Source organism: Tachypleus tridentatus, chromosome 12 (genome assembly GCF_004210375.1).
Source record: "Tachypleus tridentatus isolate NWPU-2018 chromosome 12, ASM421037v1, whole genome shotgun sequence".
NCBI lineage: Eukaryota > Metazoa > Arthropoda > Merostomata > Xiphosura > Limulidae > Tachypleus > Tachypleus tridentatus.
Window position 1 is genome coordinate 54,155,171 of NC_134836.1, and position 26,336 is coordinate 54,181,506.

General features: G+C 34.9%; 1 protein-coding gene across 1 annotated transcript in view; it reads right to left on the minus strand.

Moving 5' to 3' along the window:
- Positions 1 to 401: 401 nt before the first annotated feature.
- The window catches only part of LOC143233354 (POU domain, class 2, transcription factor 1-like), a 43,064-nt gene continuing 17,129 nt past the window's right edge, over positions 402 to 26,336 (minus strand). Inside the window, exons 2-8 of the mRNA XM_076469527.1 lie at positions 15,217 to 15,329; positions 14,067 to 14,273; positions 13,408 to 13,476; positions 12,537 to 12,701; positions 8,799 to 8,984; positions 3,405 to 3,525; positions 402 to 3,204 (exon numbers count right to left, since the gene is read on the minus strand). Of these exons, the coding sequence (XP_076325642.1) occupies positions 2,582 to 3,204; positions 3,405 to 3,525; positions 8,799 to 8,984; positions 12,537 to 12,701; positions 13,408 to 13,476; positions 14,067 to 14,273; positions 15,217 to 15,329 (1,484 nt within the window). The 3' untranslated portion in view covers positions 402 to 2,581. The remainder of the gene's footprint in view (positions 3,205 to 3,404; positions 3,526 to 8,798; positions 8,985 to 12,536; positions 12,702 to 13,407; positions 13,477 to 14,066; positions 14,274 to 15,216; positions 15,330 to 26,336) is intronic.

A 26,336-nucleotide genomic window follows, 5' to 3' on the forward strand; every position in this document is an offset into this window, starting at 1 on the left:
TGTTAAAGAGTACCAGCAAATCATGTCTATACAAGGAAAAGCACTTATTTTAGTTCAATCATCGATTACTGATGTTTGTTATAACATTTTTATATGTATGTTTCAATGCTGTGAATAATTTCATCACAATCAGAATAAGCCAGATGTTAATTACACTTCAGTGTGGGATTAAACTTTTTTTTTTTTTTTTGCCAAAATAGAGTATTTCTTATGTCCACATATTCTAAGATTTTGACCTGGCATTTGAACCATAAAATATTAAATTATTTAGGAACCACAACCAAGTACCACAAGAAAGGCTTTAAGACACTTCAAAACCCCTGATATTGTCACTCCATCTAGGTAAAATCATGTTAACAGCTTTCCTTTCTAATAAAGGATAAGCGAAAAAAACAGTTATGTAATTAAGGTAACCAAATTTTTATTGTAACACCACAAAAGATTTCCAGAAAAGGATCTTTTACCAAGTATGTCATTCACTTGTTGAAAATAAAAACTGTTATTTAGTTGCACAGTTGTCTACAGTGTAGACCACAATTTATTATTTTACTTCTGTTCTTTTAAAAACATTGGTTAAAGTATTAATAGTTTTAAATCAAAACTGATTTTTTTCTTTAATGAGGTATTTTAAATGAGGAGAAGATGCCATATGAAGACAACTATTATAAACCAAAGGACAGATGGTAAGAAATCAGAATATAAAACATCACAATCAGCCATACTATATTAAAATTTGAGAACATCTGACTGAAGTTCATGGAGGTGTATATCATATTTATCAGCTTTTCTAGTTTCCTAAAACTAACTAAACTCTGGGCTTTTGGAATTGGTATAGCATTACATCAAATAAAGCATTAGAACCAACAATTTTACTGTTATCAGCTCTGATGAACAACGGGTTCTACAATGCAAGTTTCCAATATTCAGACCCTGAAGTGTTAAAACTGAGAACTTGTACACATATGATGTATTCTACCATAAGCATAATTATCTAGCAGATAATTATTAATAAGCAACATAATTTGATAGAGATATGTAGAAGCAAATGTATTACAAATCAATTTCCCTTTACAAAATAATTCCAAGTATTCGACAACTAAAGGATTTGATTCCTTGTTTCTCTCTCTTCACTGCTTACCAGCAACAATCTCTTAGATGCAGACAGATTAAAAAATACAAGAAAGAGTAAGTGATTAGCTGATTTGATTCAGTGTACAAGACAAATATTGGCTACATCTTTCTTTTATTTACATGCAGGGCCAGCATTAGAGGACGCTGAGTTGGCAATGTACTCCCAAATTTCACTTTGGCCCACTCAAGTCCCTTCTTCCTAGAGGTTTAAAAAAGCAATTGTACTGATTTTTTTTTAATTGCTTAGAAGAGTAATAAAAACTCTACTGCCTCCCTAAATAAAAGGAGTTAGAACTGGGTCTGTCCACTCGGGAATTTTGCCTGTATAAAAATCATTACCACATGAACCCATAAACCAACTGAAAGCATGTTTTGTTAATGCCTATATACAAACAGTGACAAAAACATTACATTACTTAAGCTGTAAGGAAATAACAATTGTGACAATATGAGAACAAGATATTGTATCTGTGTTCTTGTACCTCAAAGGAGAACCTCATCCTTCTTAATAGGTATATTTCAATGTCACAATGTAACTCTCTGAAACCTAGCTTAAGCATAATTTACTAACAGTTTAACAATAAGAAAACAAAATATTTGATAATATCACACCACAGTTACAAAGTATATTGTCAGGTAATGCACAATTATTTTAAACATTCAGATATACTGTTTCAACTATTATATAGTCCCAGTCTATCCACATACACAAAAAGAAAGTTAAAAAAATCAATATAAACCTGGAAATTATGAAGTTCTAGTAGAAAATTTTCCATAAAAACTATAGTTTATCATAAATTCTGACGAACAGAAGCTATTTTGGAGTTTCCATATGTGAATAAACTAAAAAGAGCATGAAAACACTGTTTATTTTGAAAATCTCGGATGAAGTGGTTCAGCCTTTGTCTTATGTAGCTATAGATTTCTGCAGTAAAAAATGTTGGTTGTGCACTAACATTTCAGCTTGAAACAAATGACAGAATAAAATATGGTATTCCCTGAGTCACAGCAGAATTCACATATTTTTCTAGCACAATCACTATTAACTATATTTGCACAGTTTAGCACTGAGGTATGTAGTTATGAGTTAGTATCACGTACAAGTTGTTTAGAGGTATCTTGGTTTTCAATGGTATCCGACACCACCAGAATGACTGCTGCTCTTTTCTCTGATGTATATGTGTGTATAAGTATACATTTTAAAGTACCCGTTTAAAATAAGTCGAAGTTGAATATCTTTAACTGTGAAACTTTGCCAGAATCTTAATGACCACTTTCCTTTAGGAACTATAATATGGCAAATATTCAAGAAAACAATTATTTACAATTGCTTGCTCTCATTCTGTGTCATGGTATTGACAGTTCAAAAATAATTCCAACAAGAAAACATGCTGTTCACTTTTACTGATGGGGTGTCATTCTGGCAGTAGACTTTGCAATGTTACGTGTTTCAAGCACTCGAAGGGGTCATGGTTATTGAGGTAGCATTTTGAGCAGAACTTATGGGTATTAGGGCAGGAAAAACACCACTCATGGATGATGCTGTTGATGTCACATCATGGGAGGAGCCAGGAGAGCTTGACTCTGATGAAATGCCAAAAGATGTAGCAGCCAACGAAATACTTGTAGGGTTCACAGGTGAAGTTGAAAAGGACTCAAGAACTGAAGTTGCTGGGTTTATTCGTTTCTGTTTCTGGCGACGATTGCAAAACCACACACGAACTACTTCTTTATCCATAGCTAGCGACTTTGCAAGCATGGTAATTTCATCTGATGTTGGTTTCGGCATCTGTTTAAAGGCTCTTTCTAGCATTACTCGCACATTGGTTTCAATGCTAGTTCTTTTCTTCCGTTTTCTTCCAATGGCATCAGGTGTATTATTGATATGTGTGTGTAAAGCTGGATTATTATGGGAAGCATTGGCATCTTCCAACCAACGCTGTAAAAGTGGTTTAAGTTTGCACATATTTTTGAAGCTGAGGTTAAGTGCCTCAAACCGGGATATTGTGGTTTGACTAAAGTCATTTCCATATAGTTTACCCATAGCTAGACCCACGTCTCCTTGAGTGAATCCTAGATATGAAAAAGGAAGTTTTAGTTTTGTGACAGTATCAATGAAAATATGTCTGTCTTCTAAACTTTAACTACTTTACTAAGAAAATAATTTTTCATTGTATAAGGTTCACTAAATATTAGTCAAATGTTTCAGTCTATCATCTTACCGTTTACTCAGTTATTTGTTTAAACATTAAATACTAGTAATGTCTTCTCACCCATCTTTATTCTCTTTTGCTTGAAACTCTTGGCAAACTGCTCCAATTCTTCCAAATCCATATTCTCTTCAGACCTGGGCTCATTCACTCGGGATTTGATTTGTGAGGTAACATTTACATTCTAGTTACAAAAATACCAGGAGTTATGAGTATTTTGTAAAAAGACAATAACAAAATTCAAGAACATAGATCAACAGCTAACAAAGAAATGGTTGAAACAAAGATTCTTTTTTTCATAGCAAAATGTAATTAAGCAAGATGAAGTTATAGATGGTTCTCATTGAGACAAAGAATGCCATTACACTAAGTTTTCTACTCAATTTCAAATAGCCATACATATCCTTTGTATACTTAGTGTGTATAAAGTTTCCTAATGGTCAGTTAAGATGCAGTTTGACACCAGATGCAGATTACAATATTCCTCTGATTTAAAGGCAAAATACTTCTAGTGAAAACATCATCTAAGACTCGTGATGAACAATTCTTCATTGGAGAGAGAGAGAGTATAATGATTAACTAATGAGTTCTTGAGTTAATCAGAATATCCTCACCTGAAATGTATTGTATTGAGTTACAGTTGTTAATTAATGTCACAACACCTATAACTGAAATGTTATTATAAAAGTTTGTGTATTGCTTGCAGATTCTGTTTTTTATAAAATCTTAAGTTAGATGGAAAAATGTATTGTTATGTGCTATGTTTTTAATCTATACATTTCTAGAAATATGTACTGTTCATTCAGAAAAACATTTAACATAACTTGATGAAAGTGGTCTTCCTGGCTAGAACCTTCTTGAAAATGTTAAAAACAACTTGAGTCATATATCAAAAGTCAATTAGAATAGATTATATTATTTAGTGTGTCAGAGATAAGGTGGACACTAGGTAACAATAGCAGATGTTGCTTGGACAGATGCTGAACCGTACATGGAGTCAGCTGCCCGATGAAATGTTGAAGAATGTTATTATGTTACTTGTGGTCTTCTGGCTGTATATTATACTATTGATTCCCCCTGTTTTTCTTTTCCTAACTAAATATACAGCACATTGTTTTGCAGCTGTCTTATTCCACCTGAATGTTAATGAAGGTATTTCATGGTTGCCACGATCAAAGGAGGCCAACATTATGCTAGTAGAATTGTGCCAGATATAGGGAAGAGAGCTTGATTTACAGCTTTACTACACGAGTCTTACAGAAAACATTATTGTTCCATAAGAAGATAATACCCAATCAGCTGTCTCACTCCTTCATGCAGGAACTATCTGTAGTTGTCCACCATGATGTTTAAATAGGAGGTAACAAGTCTTTTATCATCTTTAAAATCTTGCATAGGTTCATTTCCACATATCCCTTTTGATCCAAATTAGGTGTTTAAGATAGAGTAGTAGTCAGATAGGAGGGTAGTAGTCAGATAGGAGGCACATTTTTAGATATTCTATTACTTGGTTGATAACAATAAGATTGTTGTGAAGCTGGAATGAAAAGAGCAGCAGGTCAGTAATAGTATACTGCAAGGTTCCAGTGAGAATTCTGCTTTAAGTACTCTTGTGTCATTTTGCGATGTTACTATAGCTTGTGAGGTGTAATAAGACATCATAGGTGTAGTTGAAGTACATCCTGCGACTAGTCTGAAGCAGGTCTTTTGTATTTTTTAAAACCTTAACTAGCAGCATAGCATTCATTCTGATCACTGGTATTACATTATCTATGGAGTGTATAAGACTTTGGTAGAGTATAAGAAGATAAAATTCTTCAGCAATTTTCAATCCATTGATACCTTTGGTAGCCCTGGTTTCCGTGGTGTTAATTGGACGAGTGAAGTTAAGTTTCTTGTCAAATACAACCCTAAGATACTACAATGTTTCTTCCAGAGGACTGGTCTGCAGTGCCTGTTAAAGATGTTAGTGGTCTGTTCTCATCAGCATGACTAATTTTGAGTATCCAGAACATGAATGTGGCTTTAGCAGGATTGATGACTGTTCATATTCTGTTGCACCATTTGCTTGCCCTGCAAATGACTGCATCTTGCTTTAAATTTCAACTTTGATAGGTTAACAGCTGTACATCAGAATATTGACAGCAAAGTTCAGAACACATCAGGTGAATGTATGTTAGATATACTGTGAGGACTGACTAGAGTGAATAACCTTCAGATAGACTAGTATTGATAGTGATTGATCTTCATTACCAGTTTTCTTGCTTCGTGATGCATCTTCTGGTATTTAGTGCAGTTATGAACCATTTTAACAAGCTACACTGATGTGTATTCTGAGAATTTTGTCAGTATAATGGGTAGATGAACTCTGTTTTAAATATTTTTTAGGTCTAATGCCACTGTCAATGTGTTCCTGACCAGATACTAAGCCATTTTATGTATCAGCTGTGAATTTTTCAGCATTGATCCAGGTTTCTATTCCACTGCAATAACTACTTAATGGTGATGGTGATAGTGGTTCTATATCATAGGTAAATCTCTTGTCTACAATCTTCTCTGGGGTCTTGACAAAGATCTTTTACAATATGATAATTAGATGATTTGTAAGGCAAGAAAGAGTTAGGATTTGATAAATACATAAGTCCATATTTCAGAGATACTAGCCATTGTCTAGCTGTGTTGGTAGTCCAACAATAACCTTGAGGTGGTGTCATCTGTAAGCTTTTTAAAATTAGAAATTTGTGAACCAACTGATCCTGGAGCTCTATGTATCTTATCTAATCTCAAGACAACTTTCATATCTACATGTGATTGAAGTTTGGATATGGACTGCTGAGTTTCTCTTGGATATCACTGTGGTCATAAATAGTTAATGTATCTGAATATGAAGGCCTCATTTTGAGAATCTCTTTTTTCATCTGTGTTTAATAGGGTTAACAGGGTACCATCAAGTACCATCATTGTTTATGGTTCCTGTGCCAGCTGTAAACATGTGTAAGTGCAAGATGTGACTGATTTGCTGTTGTATATGTGGTTTAATACGGAATTTAAGTTATATTTAGAAGTGTACTTAATTTATATTGTTAAACCTGTACTTCAAAACTCTTGCTTATTCACTAAACTTGTAGAAAAGTTTCAAGTGTAAGAATCAACAATATATGTGTGTACATAAACACTGGTGTATTGTCTATATTGTTGTGCTTGCTTAACTTTCTAGAAACTCACCTCACTCCTATAAATATAACCAATATAATGAGCCAAGACACAGTCCATATTATTGGTTTGCTACAGTTAGTATACTATAGCTGTGAATAACATTTAGTAATCAGGAACTTCAGATATTTGACTAGGAACATTTATAAATTTTAAACATTACAAACCATTTAACTTCAGTAGATTCATGTTGGATATTAGTATTTCTATGAAGACATTTTCAGAGGTAAAATATTAGATATGTGATCAGTGAAGACTTAATAATGCAAGGTTATATTTCCTTTGGATTAACAATTACAAGCGTAACTAAATTGTACCTACACTAACTTGAAAATAACTCGCTCCTTGTGAACATTCAATAACACATCAATAAAAGCCCAAACCAGAAAGAAGACTCAATACTGTTTGTAAGTTTGTAAAACTTTTGTACACAGATTATTATTTGTAATAATCATTATTTTAAATTGTATTATTGTTTGTGTACTAGAATATATTTCTACTAAAAAAAGAAAGAAACTTTGTATAATAATCTTGTTGGCAAGTATCATGAATTGGATAAATATTGACGTTTATTTAATCCATGAATCTGAATTGTAATTTAACTTAATTTCAGGCTATTTGAAATTGTAATATGTAAGAAAGAATAAAGTACTTGTGAGACTGGTCTTGTTGTAGACTTGCTTTCATTTCATGTCCTGTATTTAGGAAATTGATTACCTGTTCTCCTCCAGTTGCTGGTCATACGAGGTCCATTGTACTCACAGGTACCCACTACTCTCTTTTAATATATATATATCAGTGTTTATGGGCAATAAGTAAACTACTTGTTGATCAGAATTCCTGTTCCTTACCTGTCTGCCTCAAGAAGGCAGACTAGTAAAAGCCAGTTAGTCAAAGTAGTTGTCCATCTGAATGATGCCACTATTTTTTAAGTGGGCATACACTAATCAATAGAGTATACAAATACATGTTAAAAACCTCCCTGGCATAGAACCATATGCTGATCAGTCCTGTTTGAAAAACGAAGAAACTGTATCCTGTTTCCTCCCTCTAGTAACAGAATGTGGTAAAGTGTTATCCGTGCTTGATGACCTGTTAATCTATCCAGCATGTGTAATATTTTACATCTTGCAGATCTAAGTTGTTTTGGCGATTTGATACCATTTTACAGAGATTCATTAGATTTTAAGTTGCAAGCAATTACACTCCAGGTTACAATCTGTTAAAGTGAGTTATTAAGATTGTTGGTCAGTTAAGTAACCAGTGCATGAATTAGTTAGTATATCTATTACTTCAGCAAGTTAGTCAGTTCAGTGCTGTAAATATTGTGTGTGTGTGTGTTCTGATGAAGAAATATAGGTATGAAATGAATAAGTGGAATGGAAGTTCTGTTAGATATAGTTCTCACTTTACAAATACATCATCACAATAAATAATGGTCACACTAAACATTTAACTTGAAATTCAAGAAATAAAACACTTTGATTGTCATTAAATGAATTGAACTTTGCTTTCTCATTTTTATAGAATAGTCCAAATGAACCTGTTGAAGAAGATAAATTATTAGAAGAAAGTTATAATACTGCTCTTATGACGAGGATTTTCTTTAACTGTCACTTAATAATAAACATTTGATTCAGAAAATAAACAAGTTAAGGTCAATTGAAACCATTTTCTGCATTAAGTTTGAAACATAAAGTTTTGAAACTAACAAGAAGCTAAGAGCACCTGGATGTTTTAAACTATCAGATTAATGGTATTGAAATAAATTTTCCTGATTTTTATACAAGGCTATTTTACCTTTATATTAATAATTACAAGCTCAGATTTCATGCAGTATATTAATTAATATGAACTGCATAATGTACTGTAATATGAGTACAACATGACAACTTACCCCTTCAGCTGTTACAAAACATGAAATTACTTCAAAGTTAGCTAATGTGTGAATAATTTTATCATGATTTTTTTTATTTATTCACTTTTAAATCACATTTAATACAGCCAACCTTAAGAGTTTTTGAATTATCCATATTATGAGAGTGATACTACAGAGAAAAATTCAATATGTGATCTAACTGTGCAAAATCTTTTAAATCACACTAATAATAATAGCCACATGGATGACAATAACTTAAACAAAATACAAAACTGGTTATTTGTCAAAATTTGATTGCTGGATCTCTCTGAAAGGTCATAAGTTGTTCATATTGTAAACCACCTGTTTAAAAGACTAACACAAACCTTAGGTTGGGGCAGAGAGAGGGATGAGAGACCTTGTAGTTCTTGCTCTGGTTTGGAGAATTGAGACTGATGCTGTTGTTGGGGTGCAGCAGGTGTTGGTATTTGTGATGTTAATACCTGTTGAGGAAGGGAAATAGCAGCAGCTTGTAGCTGTAAGTTCTGTAAAGACTGCTGCATCAGAAGTCCCTGTGAAGGAGGTATTAAAAGAAACTGTAACATACTTATAAACTGAATCTTTCTGTGGTTTTATTCCAGTTCCAATTTTTCTTGAAGCTGTATTGTTAATAAATGAATCGTGATAAAGTGAAAATGATTCTGTAACAGCTTGCTAAGTTAATGTCTACCATATGCTTAACTACTGTTAAACAAAAATTAAAATATTTTATATATATATACACATGCATACAGCATTGTAAATGATTATGGAAATGTGGAGCACATACAGGAGTCAGAAACAATAATTAATTACAAGTGTTAATTTATCACTAGTGTAATACGTTATTACAAAAGATTCGAAACAGTAGTGAATAAGTTGTAAATTCCACTTGTATTTTAAGTTAACTTTAAATAGAGTGGTACACGTCGATTTTAATGATACCATAAATTTATCAACGTATGATTGTGAAATAGTTTTCCAGATGTCCCATATCACCCCTCATAGTTCAGCTAAGATAATTGGTTGCAATTCAAACTTTTAATTGTTCCACATAAGCTTGTAGAGCCTTAAAGATTTTGTAAAGGATGGTTCTGAGTGTTTTATTAACCCAGACCTTTTCTCCAGGTGTCACCTCACCATGTTTGTGGTGTGATTGGAACTACCATGTTGCTGAAAGATGAACCACTACCCAATAGTTATTGTTCATGAGACAACTACATGAGTGTCTAGGATTATATTTTGTAAGGCGTCATAATTAACTGAGTTACAGCCAATTGGTCACCCAGCATGCTTCATTGTAGATACTGTACATTGACAGCAGTACCATTTGCAGCATGTTTCATTGTAGATACTGTACATTGACAGCAGTACCATGTGCAGCATGCTTCATTGTAGATACTGTACATTGACAGCAGTACCATTTGCAGCATGTTTCATTGTAGATACTGTACTTTGACAGCAGTACCATGTGCAGCATGCTTCATTGTAGATACTGTACATTGACAGCAGTACCATTTGCAGCATGTTTCATTGTAGATACTGTACATTGACAGCAGTACCATGTGCAGCATGCTTCATTGTAGATACTGTACATTGACAGTAGTACCATGTGCAGCATGCTTCATTGTTGATACTGTACATTGACAGCAGTACCATTTGCAGCATGTTTCATTGTAGATACTGTACTTTGACAGCAGTACCATGTGCAGCATGTTTCATTGTAGATACTGTACATTGACAGTAGTACCATGTGCAGCATGTTTCATTGTAGATACTGTACATTGACAGCAGTACCATGTGCAGCATGTTTCATTGTAGATACTGTACATTGACAGCAGTACCATGTGCAGCATGCTTCATTGTAGATACTGTACATTGACAGCAGTACCATGTGCAGCATGCTTCATTGTAGATACTGTACTTTGACAGCAGTACCATGTGCAGCATGCTTCATTGTAGATACTGTACATTGACAGCAGTACCATTTGCAGCATGTTTCATTGTAGATACTGTACATTGACAGCAGTACCATTTGCAGCATGTTTCATTGTTGATACTGTACATTGACAGCAGTACCACTTGCAGCATGCTTCATTGTAGATACTGTACATTGACAGCAGTACCATTTGCAGCATGTTTCATTGTAGATACTGTACATTGACAGCAGTACCACTTGCAGCATGCTTCATTGTTGATACTGTACATTGACAGCAGTACCACTTGCAGCATGCTTCATTGTAGATACTGTACATTGACAGCAGTACCACTTGCAGCATGCTTCATTGTAGATACTGTACATTGACAGCAGTACCACTTGCAGCATGCTTCATTGTAGATACTGTACATTGACAGCAGTACCATGTGCAGCATGTTTCATTGTAGATACTGTACATTGACAGCAGTACCATGTGCAGCATGCTTCATTGTAGATACTGTACATTGACAGCAGTACCATGTGCAGCATGCTTCATTGTAGATACTGTACATTGACAGCAGTACCATGTGCAGCATGTTTCATTGTAGATACTGTACATTGACAGCAGTACCATTTGCAGCATGTTTCATTGTTGATACTGTACATTGACAGCAGTACCATTTGCAGCATGTTTCATTGTAGATACTGTACTTTGACAGCAGTACCATGTGCAGCATATTTCATTGTAGATACTGTACATTGACAGCAGTACCATTCTCCTTTCTGCCATTTGTTTGTCAATTTAAATTTGGATTCATCTTCAAAGAGCATACTTCTATAATTTTGCTCATCTCATTGTTTCAACTGTGATGCTTATTTCAGTTTTTATATGGTTATCTCTTACAAATAATAAGATTTGAGAAACTTCAGTTTCTATACAATTCATACTAATTTCAATCTTCAATGGGGAGTAACCTCTGTTAGCCATGTTAGTAATGTGGTAGATCTGTTCCGGTAGCCTTGAGCGCAACACCATACTATTTATGGAAATAGTATGACTGCTTGTATCATTATAAGTCTTATGCTGGTGTGGTGCTATCTGATTGGATGAATGATAGCCAATCACAGTGTAAGATATCATCTCATGATTGTACACTAGTGCAGTTGGTGGTCTTTCTATAGAAGAAGTGATGCTATCTTGTAATGTTTCGTTTTTATGCAATTTTTTTTTTATGTTTTCCATAATTATTTTCAATATTATGTTTATACACACAGTATACGGCCAAAAGTTTGTGGACACCCGACCATCACACCCGTATATGTTTGTTGAATATCTCATTCCAAAACCGTGGACATTAATATGGAGTTGGTTCCCCCTCCACGCTTCTGGGAAGGATTTTCACTACAGTTTGGAACATGACTGCAGAGATTTGCTCCTATTCAGCTGCAAGAGCATTAGTGAGGTTGGGTGAAAAGGCTAATGTTGCTTCCAGAGGCAGTTTGGAACTCAATAGTGAGTGTTGCAACTGCGGACAGAAGATTTTTAAGCACTACACACTTCAACACTCAGTGGTCCTAGTGAGCTTGTGTGGCCTACCGCTTTGTGGCTGAGCTGTTGTTGCTTCTAGATGTTTCCACTTCACAATAACAACACTTACAGTTGACCAGGGCAGCTTTAGTAGGGAAGAAATTTGACGAATTGACTTGTTGGAAAAGTGTCATCCTATGACAGTGCCATGTTGAAAGTCACTGAGCTCTTCAGTAGAACCAGTTCCACTGCCAATGTTTGTCTATGGAGATTGCATGGCTGTGTGCTTGATTTTACACACCTATTAGCAATGGATGTGGCTGAAATAGCCAAACCCACTAATTAGAAGTGGTGTTGACATACTTTTGGCCATTTAGTGTATATATGCATATGTGTTTGGATGTGTGGCTGTACTACCTATTCTCTATATGTTGAATAATTCTGAATGAAAGTTATATAAACTATCCTTGTGAATGAATACTTTATTCCATGAGACTTTAAAATGCAATACATAACATTTCTACATTACATTAAACAACTATTTATAAACAACCTGCTGTAACGTACTATAACTAGGAAAGAAATTGTGACACGCAAGTACATTTTTCAGTGAAAACATAAATATCTCAATTTGCATACTTGGTTTTGAAGAAATAACTGAGCTTGAATGTTGGCAGACAAGTGACTGGGTTGGAGGTACACAAACTGACTCATGTTGTGTAGACTGTGTTGGAGCTGTTGCTGGAATTCTTGAATGTTTTGTGGACTGAGCTGTAGACCAGGTAAGCCAGAGGATGCTGGAAGCTACAGTAAGAAGATAAAATGTTATCTGTTTCATGAGAAAATCCTGCTGCACTTTTGGCCTTTGAGCCCATTAAACATTTATTATATTTTTTATGCTTGATAAAAGGTTCACATGAGACACTGTTTTATAATCAGAGTAATGTCTTACAATAAAATATTATCTTTATTTACTGTTGCAGAACTATGATCTCTGAACCACTGTTTGACGCTAAAACTGTCATAGTCTGATATAATATATCCCATAAAGCCTTTTTGTCTCCAGTATTTTATGTTTATCTGATTTTAAAATTATCTCTTTGCTGTTTCACAAAAAGTAGACAGCTTAATCGTTTTACTGTTGGATTACGAAAAGACAGGAGAAGATCTCATAACAAATATATATTAAATTGAATAACTAGTTTCATTACTTTGATGGTATCTCATTCACCTGCACCTTTACCAATTCCCCTTTAATGTGTTCGTTCTTTGCTGAGACACTGTGTAGTGCTCTTAGCATTTAGGAACAACTGAACCACAAATTCCCAAGGACAGTAACATATCCATTGTTACTCTGCTAAGTTGTGTTGTAATTGTATTTAATATTAATATTAGTTAACTTGAAATATCTTAATTTTATGTTCTTAAGAACAATACTAACTATGATATTAAAATAACTAAACATAAAACGTGCATATATGAGAACACACTAGACACGTGCTCAACTGACCTTTCCCATCAGAAACTGCTGTGCCAGTCCTTGTATTAACATTGACTCTTGACTAGGGGTAGCCATTAACTGCACAGAGATAGAAAATTATATGCTGGTTACAAAGAAATGAAATCCATATAATAATGTCATAATTTTATCTCTGTTAATTTTTAATCTCTTGGAATTCTACAATAGTTAACACTGTTAACACCAGTGGTAATAGTCTCTGTGTAATGTTGCTACACAGGCCTAATGAGGTCTAGTTATACCACTAGTTAGTGTCTCATTAATTAAAGTTGTTTTAATTTATTAGATTTTGATGGAAAAAGTAATAAAAAATGTAAATTTGTAATATTAAGATATATTATTACCAATACATATGTTACACAATTAAAACATAATCTACAGAATAGTGTTGTGACAATAATTATGTAAAAACAAGTTCCAGTACACAATGATACATTTTGTTAAAAATATTAAACTTAATTTTATGGTAATATGGTCCACAGCTACATGAGCATTAGTACACATGGCTTGAGGCCCACTTCTGTCCAGCAGTACCTCAAATCCCTAGTAGATTCCTCATTATAAACCAGAAGAGAAAACCATGATGAATATCATACTGAAATGCCACACACATATTTATTGAATGGAAGACTTAATGTGTGCATTGTTACCTGGTTTAGTGACAGGTGTCCTGTAGCTGCCAAAGTGCCAGCTCTTGTGGTGCTCACCACTGAAGTAGATGAGGATGTTCCTACGGACACATGAGCGGATGGTTTAGTGTGAGAAGCTGACACTTCTGGTTTATGCAACTGACCATTGAACATGTGTTTATATTTGTTTGCTTGACTTGTAGCATCAATTGGTTCATCATCCATAGCCTGAATAAAGACAGCAGAAATGTATCCTTGTATTTTATCAATACTATAGTATTATAAAGTATAAAAAGCCTAGAGCTCTTTAAATATTAAGATATTAAAATGCTACTAGATTCACCTGTGATTTACACAACTTCTTTACAGTACAAATAGTGGATTTTGTTTAAATGCTGTCATCTAACAACCTCACAGAAAACCATTTGAATGTTCACAACAATCATTATGTTATGCAGGTTTTAAAAAGATATTGATATAATTTGTTTGTAGTTAACCACATATTGGGTTATCTGTGCTCTGCCCACCATGAGTATCGAAACATGGTTTTTAATGTTGTAAGTCTGAAGATGTACTGCTGTGCCACTGGGGGGAACATATTGAAATTGTAAACTACAGTAATTAATAAGTATTATATATATATATATATATACATCTTTGTATGTATAAAAATGCTTTATAAATAATTTACATTCGTACACCATAAGATATATGAAACACTCATAGAAGTCGAATGATGCATTGTGCACCAGTGGTGCTGTTTTTTGTATTGCTTGCTCCAATTTCTTCTGTAAATTTTCAGAAATTATTTCAATATTTGCTTTGTATAGATGTATTTAGGACTGGAGCCTTGGTCACCAAGTTTAGATCCTGTTGGCTTAAACAACTAGAAAACCTATTCATTATAAGATATAAAATTATTTTAATTTATAAACTTAAAGAAATGTTCTTTTCTATGCTGTCACTTCCAGACATTAGATTTATATAAGGTCTTTCATAATACTAAGTCATATCCATATGTTTTTTGTAAATACATTTAGATGTACGTTATATGCTTACATGTATATTAACATAAATATGTATTAATTTTGTTAACAATGTAGCATCTGTAACCTAGTAACACCTGCAGCTACATTCCACTTAAAACAACAATTGTTGTTATTCAACTTACAAGATTGAGTGCTCTGTCTGAGTCAGCATCGCCATCTAGCGGTATGTCACCAGAATCATGACTAGTAACACTGTCTTGAGTGTCATTGGACAGATCACCATTCATACCTACATCTGAGGAAATGAGAAACACATACATTTGGATAGTACTTGAATTAAAAGAAGAGTATGATGATTCATAGTAATAAATAATAAAACAAGAATATCCATGTATTACATTTTCATGTGCATTGATAACCTTAAGAGTAAGATTAGCAACCACAATAACCAGAGGAATGTCAGGAATATATTAAGGAGTTAGTTGTATTCTCCCACAGTAACTGAGTTTAAGTAGCACAACATTGAAACAAAGTAAAAAAAACAACAACAAAAACTTTTATATAAAAATATGTGACAATGTTTCTTGCTGGCAGAAAGAGGTTTTACTTGTTTTTTTTTTTATCCTGAATGGGTTGTTTTGTTCTAGATTTCTATATTATCATGTACAAAAAAATATCAGTTATTTTCCATCTCAGTGTTCATACGTCACTCACATTTTTAGCTGACCGTGATGAAAGTGAGTATCTTCCAGACATTTATAAACTTAGGTACAGATATGTAGCTGGAGACATTAATGACAAGAATAGAACAAATATCCAACTGGAACATGTGCCTTGACCATGTGTAGCTAGCACTCAGAACTGCACAATGTAGATTTCCTATATATGATGAGTGAGTGCTCTAAAAGCACATGTAACTGGTATATTTTGAAAATTGCTGTATGAAATAGTATCAATACCAATTTAATTTTTTAACTGCTTCAGGTATGCTATGGTTCAACAGATTCATTATGGAAGTAGTGCTTGTATACATGACTTGTGTTGTTTTATCCACAAGTAGATTCTTCTTAATTATGTTGCATATTGTTGCTCAGATTAATTGAATGGCTTTTGGCACTGACCATATTACTATATTTTCCAATACCATTAACTACAAGGGATATTCCCAGTTTGGAAGATCCAAATTGGTAGTGCCAGTAATGTGGGTTGAACAACAGAGAACTTTCGTCCTGAGATAGTAGCAGTGGAGTGTCTTAGGGTATGAAGAAGTTCATATGACATGCTTATGATCAAAGGAGCCACTGCTAGCTTCCTAGATACTGAGTATTTTTGGGACTTTTGTTTCTGAACAAAGTGCAGTATTCCCCAATGAGCAAAACTTTGAGAGAGTCTGGTAAAAGACAAGATAGCCAAACGAATGAAGAATTTGTATTAAAACATGTGTTCATATAGACTTGTATTTGTCAATAGTTCACCAGGAAGTAAAGTTAGTATTAAAACATGTGTTCATATAGACTTGTATTTGTCAGTAGTTCACCAGGAAGTAAAGTTAGTATTAAAACATGCGTTCATATAGACTTGTATTTGTCAGTAGTTCACCAGGAAGTAAAGTTAGTATTAAAGCATGCGTTCATATAGACTTGTATTTGTCAGTAGTTCACCAGGAAGTAAAGTTGGTATTAAAACATGTGTTCATATAGACTTGTATTTGTCAGTAGTTCACCAGGAAGTAAAGTTGGTATTAAAACATGTGTTCATATAGACTTGTATTTGTCAGTAGTTCACCAGGAAGTAAAGTTAGTATTAAAACATGCGTTCATATAGACTTGTATTTGTCAGTAGTTCACCAGGAAGTAAAGTTAGTATTAAAACATGTGTTCATATAGACTTGTATTTGTCAGTAGTTCACCAGGAAGTAAAGTTAGTATTAAAACATGTGTTCATATAGACTTGTATTTGTCAGTAGTTCACCAGGAAGTAAAGTTGGTATTAAAACATGTGTTCATATAGACTTGTATTTGTCAGTAGTTCACCAGGAAGTAAAGTTAGTATTAAAACATGTGTTCATATAGACTTGTATTTGTCAGTAGTTCACCAGGAAGTAAAGTTAGTATTAAAACATGCGTTCATATAGACTTGTATTTGTCAGTAGTTCACCAGGAAGTAAAGTTAGTATTAAAACATGTGTTCATACAGACTTGTATTTGTCAGTAGTTCACCAGGAAGTAAAGTTAGTATTAAAACATGCGTTCATATAGACTTGTATTTGTCAGTAGTTCACCAGGAAGTAAAGTTGGTATTGAAACATGTGTTCATATAGACTTGTATTTGTCAGTAGTTCACCAGGAAGTAAAGTTGGTATTAAAACATGCGTTCATATAGACTTGTATTTGTCAATAGTTGACCAGGAAGTAAAGCTAGTATTAAAACATGCGTTCATATAGACTTGTATATCATCCTTGTGCATACATATAAACATCACGTATTATGATACACATTTGTAGTGGTACAATGCTTTAAGCTCGTGTACCACACTCACAGTAACTACTAGTTATGTATTGATATCTGCCTTACCGTCATGTGCTGCCATCTAGGAGCCATATATTCTACTCGCCCTTTCAACTAATTTCGTCACTGGATGAATTCAGGCAAGCTAATATTTTTCAGCTAACACTGAATCGGCCAGGATTAATATTCGTGCTGTTTCTACAGTACACATCAACACAGGTTTAATATCATATTACAAAGTATAGTATACTCACTGTCCTAAACATCCACAAATACCAGCAACTGAATTATTGCGGCAGTGTTCGCGTCTCAGACACATAAATACAAGAAATATCTAATTAGACAAGGAATTTTCCACTAAAACCTGAACAATTCTTTGTTGAGAAAGAACAATGTGTTATGTCAGAGAGGACGTCGTCTCTTTGAAAAAAAACACAAAAATAACAAATCCTGGAGTCGTGGCACCAACACTTCTTACTATTTTATTTTGTGTATTGTTTGTTTGTTTTTGAATTTCGCGCAAAGCTACATGAAAGCTATCTGCGCTAACTGTCCCTAATTTAGCAGTTTAAGACTAGATGGAAGACAGCTAGTCATCACCACCCATCTCTAACTCTTGGGCTACTCTTTTACAATTGAATAGTGGGATTGACTGTTACATTATAACACCCCCATGGCTGAAATGGCGAGCATGTTTGGTGCGATGGGGATTCGAACCCGCAACCCTCAGATTACGTCGACAGAAAGAGAGGTTTCAATATCTATTTTATTCTGGAGATATTTTATTCCAGAAAGAAAGAATGTCATATTGTGTGCATGAAAATACTACCACTATCCTTCTCAATGCGCAGGCGCGACTCACATCATTGTTTTTCCCAAGTGAAATGAAGATAACATGGTCTCTAGACATAGACACTTTCATAAGTACCTTTATATATCAGGAATTTATTATATTTAACATAATTAACATTTTTGTGATTCAGCCGATTTCAGATTTTTATTTTACATTTATAGTATAAACATCTGTGACAAAATGACAACCACCAATCCCTTACATGTGCCTATACGTTGGACTCGTAATCCGAGGGTCGCGGATTTGAATCCCTGTCACACCAAACATGTGCTCGCTCTTTCAGCCGTGAGGGCATTATAATGTGAAGGTCAATCCCACTATTCATTAGTAAAAAGTAGTTCAACAGCTGGCGGTGGGTGGTGATTACTAGCTGCTTTCCCTCTAGTCTTACACTGCTAAATTAGGGACGGCTAGCACAGATAGACCTCGTGTAGCTTTTCGCGAAATTCAAAACAAACCAAATTTTAGACTTTTAGCGTCATTCGTGGAACCTCAACGCGGTGAAAATAAACGAGGTTATCATGTCGTAGAAAAAATTAATAACCAAGGGTTTTGTTTTAAGTACATTAAATGCCAAACATTTTATCATAAGAGCTGCTTTTATTTAACCAGTATCGTGTATCATCATCGTTTATTGTCAAAAGTTTAAGACACAGAAAGATGAGCATTTGTATTCTGTTCAGTATTGTTTATCTCCGTCACACCAAACATGCTCGCCACTTTCAGTTGTGGGGGCGTTATAATGTAACGGTCAATCCCACTATTCGTTGGTAAAAGAGTAGCCCAAAAGTTGGCGGTGGGTGGTGATGACTAGCTGCCTTATTCCCTTCAGCCTTACATTGCTAAATTCAAAACAAACCAAACTAATCTTCTCATGTCGCAAGCTAACTCCTCATTGTTCTTGAAGCATAACCATACATGGTTATTTTATAAATACACGCAACTGAAAACGATTGTTTTATTTTGTTGAATTTCGCGCAAAGCTACTCGAGGGCTATCTGTGCTAGCCTTCTTTAATTGAGAAGTGTAAGACTAGAGGGAAGGCAGCTAGTCATCACCACCCACCGCCAACTCTTGGGCTACTCTTTTACCAACGAATAGTGGGATTGACCATCACATTATAACGCCCCCACGGCTGGGAGGGCATGTTTGGTGCGACGGGGATTCGAACCCGCGACCCTCGAATTACGAGTTGAACGCCTTAACACGCTTGGCCATGCAACTGAGAACGAACTAAAAGTAATAAGTAGGGAGTAAGAAATAATTAAACGTTTAGGTACTTGAAGAAAAATATTTGAAATATTATGTAATCAGTTCTTATAAATCTTTAAATTCGTGGAGAAAGTGTGTGAAATTGAACTATTTTCTTGGTATTTTTTTTACAATTACTGATTCAATAAAGATAAAATACATTATTTACCAAAGCAGTTGACAGATGGCGCAACCAAATAATACCATGAGTATTTAAACTCGTTTTTTAAAAACCTGTAAAATTTATAATAATATCAATGTCTTACGGTTTAAATCCTATATGGAGCACACAATCGTGTTTTTTATGTAGATGGTGTATTTCACAACAAACTGGTGACGAGCCTAGTTTTTGTGTTAAAGTACATACTACAAGTCTTAATCCGTGATCTCTCGAACAGTTGAGATGTCTCCAGGAACTGACTAAACCTATTACCTCGGAAAATGTCTGACCCATTCCTAGAACTGAAAGGGAGCGATATCTTGGAACAAGCTCCCCTAAAGTACTCGCGAATCTAAGAGTAAATTATATTGTGTAAAACGAACACTATACATTCTTAGTACTGTTACTAGTATTAGATCATTCGAGGCACGCACTGCCTGCCTCATCCAGTAACACTTAGCAAGGGGACTATGACAGATGATGATGGATAAGCAGCTCATAAATAGAAAATATTATACATACTTTGTGTGCCAGTTTATTAATACCTAAAGACGAAACAATTAAGTAATGTACCAACGAATTGCCTAGCTGTCGTGTTGACTTTGAAAAGTGATTCAAGACCAGAAAGGCAGCGACCATCTGAAGATAGTTTCAAAAATGAAAATTTAATGGTTCGACGAATTTTGTGTCTGAACGTCACCAATCTTTCAGACTGTCGAATTAAACGTCTGTGTAATCTTATCATGTATATTTTCATTGAAATTTACCAGACGTTAAAAACCTTTTCCAATAACAAAAGCTGTGGCAATGATCTTTGATGTCATAAAGATCGATGGTGAGCTTTAGACCAAATCCTGAAGAATGGTAAATTAGGTCCAATTACATTTAAATAATGGATCTTTTTAACTAAAAACTAGCTTCAAATGGCTAAGGACCATTATTTGAGCAGACGCAATCATTGCAATTTGTGCTTTCCAAAAAGACTGTTGAATATTTTGTCAGGTGACCAAATTTTTAATCTGTGCTACAGTAAACTGTGATAGATGTGCCACGTTCATGCACAAAGTCCAAAAAGTGCCCTGGTCATTAATCTTGTTTGAAACCGCAAATATACAATAAAAAATGTGAATGAAGTTGAGAATGAAGTCAGGACAGAGGTCAGGACAGTGCCATAGAAAGCGATGCTCTTCAAATTCTAGTAACTAGACACATTTATCATTTGTACTGCTGAAAACGGTGATCGGGTTTTCCACGTGATAGCTAGGTCACATGAGTACAGGTTGTCATCAAAGAATCTCATTGTTGAAAGTATACCAAACGAAAACGTTTGATTTCTACTCATGAAGAGCCCAGCATGTCCAAGCGTGTTAAGGCGTTCGATTCACAATCCGAGGGTCGCGGGTTCGAATCCCGGTCGCACCAAACATGCTCGCCCTCCCAGCCGTGAGGGCGTTATAATGTGGCGGTCAACCCCACTATTCATTGCTAAAAAAGTAGCCCAAGAGTTGACGGTGGGTGGTGATGACTAGCTGCCTTCCCTCTAGTCTTATACTGTTAAATTAGGGACGGCTAGCGCAGATAGCTCTCGAGTAGCTTCGCGCGTAATTCAAAACAAACAAACAAACAAACTTGTAATCACAAAATTAATGTTTCCATCGATTACTGATAATCAGGGACACACCAGTTTGAGAATTTATTCATCGGCATCCAATGAAAAACGGCACAAACATTCACCACAGAAATAACTTAATTTTTTGTTAGTTTAAAGTACAGTCGACACAAAAAAAAACAAACAACAAAACTGTCACAAATACAACGAAGAAGACACCTACACTTACATCAGCCTGTTAACAACGAGTATTTTTGTGTCCATGTACATATTTCACGGAAATGTCAGAAACATACAAGAAATCGAACAAACAAAAAACAGAAACTTCTAAAGGAAAATATTCAATTATTTGTATGTTTTACAAGAGACAGAAAAGCGAATGATATATCTAAGAAAGTGAAATTCAACATGGCAAAATACCCAAAAACAGGAAATTCAACTAATTTTTTAAAAACATTCGTAACTATCCTAAGTAATACACATAATTTAAATTTATTCTTCAATATATTTTACAATTGAGCATTGTAGTCCTCGTACTGTAAACTAATACCACTCTTTACTTCGATAATTTATTTTAGTGTCTTAAACTGTGCTGTGCTCTAAACAGACAAAGTTTCGACAGTATATAAATTCAAATATATATACATATATATATGTCAAAGGAAATGAATATTCGAGCTTTATATCATTTTATGAACAAAAGCAATTTCCAACAATATTTTTACAAAATAACAATATATTTTAAGAAATAAACACTTACACTCATGTATACTTTTCTCTAATAATGCTTTTCCTATCATCATGTACAAATGCTCATATAAAAGTGTGCAAACAATATACAACACTTATCTTCCAAATAAACAAAATATTAATTTTTAGACAGTTTTATAGAAGCATTATATTGTTGTGGACAGTTAGGTCTGGTGCGGCTTGTTTGCTTGTTTGTTTTGAATTTCGCGCAAAGCTACTCATGGGGCTATCTGCGCTAGCTGTCCCTAATTTAGCAGTGTAAGACTAGAAGGAAGGCAGATAGTCATCACCACCCACCGCCAACTCTTGGGCTACTCTTTTACCAACTAATAGTGAGGTTGGTCGCCATATTATAACGCCCCCACGGTTGAAAGGGTAAACATGTTTGATGCGACGGGGATTCAAAGCCGTGACCCTTAGATTACGAGTCGAACGCCTTAGCCCACCTGGCCATGCCGGGGCCTCTGGTGCGGTAACTACAACTGAAGTGAAGCAATATCAAACAAAAGAAACGTGAATAGAATGTTCGTAATGTTGAAATACTCTGAAAACATCAAATTAACTCACTACCGTCCAACATCTGAGGTAATTGGTATGACAGCATATCCCTTCCTAAACTTAAGATGACGTCCAGAAATGTAAGAAAATGCGCACTCTGCTAAAAAAAAAAAGTACAAAAGAAACAAACAAACGAATCGAAAAAAACAACAGAGAACACACACATAGTGCGTCTTTCTTTTTTAATAAAGTTAATCCTTAATCCAGCTGCAACTTTTGTTCCTACGCAGGAGAAGGTAAAAAATACATGGCATAAGACAGAGGATTCGGCGGCCATTAGGGTCCGACTTTAAGACTAATACTGGCTAAGAGCTCAGGTAACGGCGTTGCTATAGCAGCTCCTTACTGTATAATCGAATTCATGATCTGCTTACAAAGAGTTCCAAAAAACTACTGCCGGCAATGTTATATTGAGTTTAGCCACGAGACACTCCTGTATGTCTGTTGACGTTAACCATAACGTGCACTATAGGCTAGACAGCTTGAGGTAAGTGGGACGGTAGGATGAAGAGAGGGAGAGTACATTTTGTCTGCTGATGAAAATGTAAGAGAGAGCTTTTCAACAACAACATCTAAGCCTTAAAATGAGATTTAGAAAACAGAACATTGAGTCTGACAGATGCACTTTTTGCTCGTAGTAATGAATTAAAAAAAACAACATTAGTTGTTAATAGTTATAACGAAATTCTTTTCTTTGTGTTCGTTTCCATTGCTTTGAAATAGAATTTCGTTATAACTATTAACAACTAATGTTTTTTTTTTAATTCATTACTACGAGCAAAAAGTGCATCTGTCAGACTCAATCTTCTGTTTTCGTTTGGGTGTGGAATCTGGATTCGAACCGTAGTTTTATAAGTACATTTTAAAGAAATATTAATACATGCTATTTTTTAAAATTCAATTAAATCGGACATCTATTCAAGAATATTTGGCTTATCCGAGCTTATAGTTATCTGAAGTATAATTTATCATGAGAAGAGATGTTTCAAGTGTTAAGAAGTTAGTTAACCCTAATTTAATTTCGTACCTACGCTCGTGAATTTTATACTCAGTAATCAAAATTGTTGAGCCCTGAATTTGGCGAAACCATTCTACTGCAGAAGGTGTAGACGAAGCGAACAATAGATGAGGCCTTTCTTTTGTCCACTGAAATTACGCGTCTCAATGAAGAGAAATATGATATCCAACTGTTTGTTTGTTTTTAATTTCGCGCAAAGCTACACGAGGGCTATCTGCGTTAGCCGTCCCTAATTTAGTTGTGTAAGACAGAGAAGGTAGCTAGTCATCACCACCCACTGCCACCTCTTGGGCTACTCTTTTACCAACGAACAATAGGATTGACCGTAATATTATAATGTCCTTACGAATGGAAGGGCGAGCATGTTTAATCTGAGGGAGATTTGAACCCGCGACCCTCAAATTGCGAGTCGAGGGCCCTAACTATATGGCCATGCCGGTCCGCTAATTTTCAATTACGTAATCATCTTGCCCATTAAATAACTATGAACTATGACATCATAATAACATGTTATTCAAGTACCTAAAGTATTTCAGGTTACTAGTGATTAATAGAAGTCTTTAAATTAAACCTCGAAAACTGTTTCGTTTCATCATAGAAGAGGCTTAATGTACGTATTCTGTTTGCTCTCTCGAGCAGTAATAAGAGATGAGTCGTGAATTCGGTGAAATTGGTCTACTGCAGATGTAGTAGCGAATCTAAGGATAGATTAACTAATCTTTCACATCATTCATTTATTCTTTCTTTTAGTTAAACACATTTTATAGAAAAGAAGACTACATCACAGTTAAGTTCTTCATTCCAAACATATCTCTAGCAGGAACTATTCTGTGATTTCCAAATGTTTGTTTCTCAGGAACAGTCTATGTGGACAACATCTTACAGGAACTATTCTGTGATTTCCAAATGTTTGTTTCTCAGGAACTGTCTATGTGGACAACATCTTGCAAGAACTATTCTGTGATTTCCAAATGTTTGTTTCTCAGGAACTGTCTATGTGGACAACATCTTGCAAGAACTATTCTGTGATTTCCAAATGTTTGTTTCTCAGGAACAGTCTATGTGGACAACATCTTGCAGGAACTATTCTGTGATTTCCAAATGTTTGTTTCTCAGGAACAGTCTAAGTGGACAACATCTTGCAGGAACTATTCTGTGATTTCCAAATGTTTGTTTCTCAGGAACTGTCTATGTGGACAACATCTTGCAGGAACTATTCTGTGATTTCCAAATGTTTGTTTCTCAGGAATAGTCTATGTAGACAACATCTTGCAGGAACTATTCTGTGATTTCCAAATGCTTGTTTCTCAGGAACAGTCTATGTGGACAACATCTTACAGGAACTATTCTGTGATTTCCAAATGTTTGTTTCTCAGGAACAGTCTATGTGGACAACATCTTGCAGGAACTATTCTGTGATTTCCAAATGTTTGTCTCTCAGGAACAGTCTATATGGACAACATCTTGCAGGAACTATTCTGTGATTTCCAAATGTTTGTTTCTCAGGAATAGTCTATGTAGACAACATCTTGCAGGAACTATTCTGTGATTTCCAAATGCTTGTTTCTCAGGAACAGTCTATGTGGACAACATCTTGCAAGAACTATTCTGTGATTTCCAAATGTTTGTCTCTCAGGAACAGTCTAAGTGAACAACATCTTGCAGGAACTATTCTGTGATTTCCAAATGTTTGTTTCTCAGGAACAGTCTATGTGGACAACATCTTGCAGGAACTATTCTGTGATTTCCAAATGTTTGTTTCTCAGGAACAGTCTATGTGGACAACATCTTGCAGGAACTATTCTGTGATTTCCAAATGTTTGTTTCTCAGGAACTGTCTATGTGGACAACATCTTGCAAGAACTATTCTGTGATTTCCAAATGCTTGTTTCTCAGGAACAGTCTATATGGACAACATCTTGCAGGAACTATTCTGTGATTTCCAAATGTTTGTTTCTCAGGAACAGTCTATGTGGACAACATCTTGCAGGAACTATTCTGTGATTTCCAAATGTTTGTTTCTCAGGAACTGTCTATGTGGACAACATCTTGCAAGAACTATTCTGTGATTTCCAAATGCTTGTTTCTCAGGAACTGTCTATGTGGACAACATCTTGCAAGAACTATTCTGTGATTTCCAAATGCTTGTTTCTCAGGAACAGTCTATATGGACAACATCTTGCAGGAACTATTCTGTGATTTCCAAATGTTTGTTTCTCAGGAACAGTCTATGTGGACAACATCTTGCAGGAACTATTCTGTGATTTCCAAATGTTTGTTTCTCAGGAACTGTCTATGTGGACAACATCTTGCAAGAACTATTCTGTGATTTCCAAATGCTTGTTTCTCAGGAACAGTCTATATGGACAACATCTTGCAGGAACTATTCTGTGATTTCCAAATGCTTGTTTCTCAGGAACAGTCTATGTGGACAACATCTTGCAAGAACTATTCTGTGATTTCCAAATGTTTGTTTCTCAGGAACAGTCTATATGGACAACATCTTGCAGGAACTATTCTGTGATTTCCAAATGTTTGTTTCTCAGGAACAGTCTATGTGGACAACATCTTGCAGGAACTATTCTGTGATTTCCA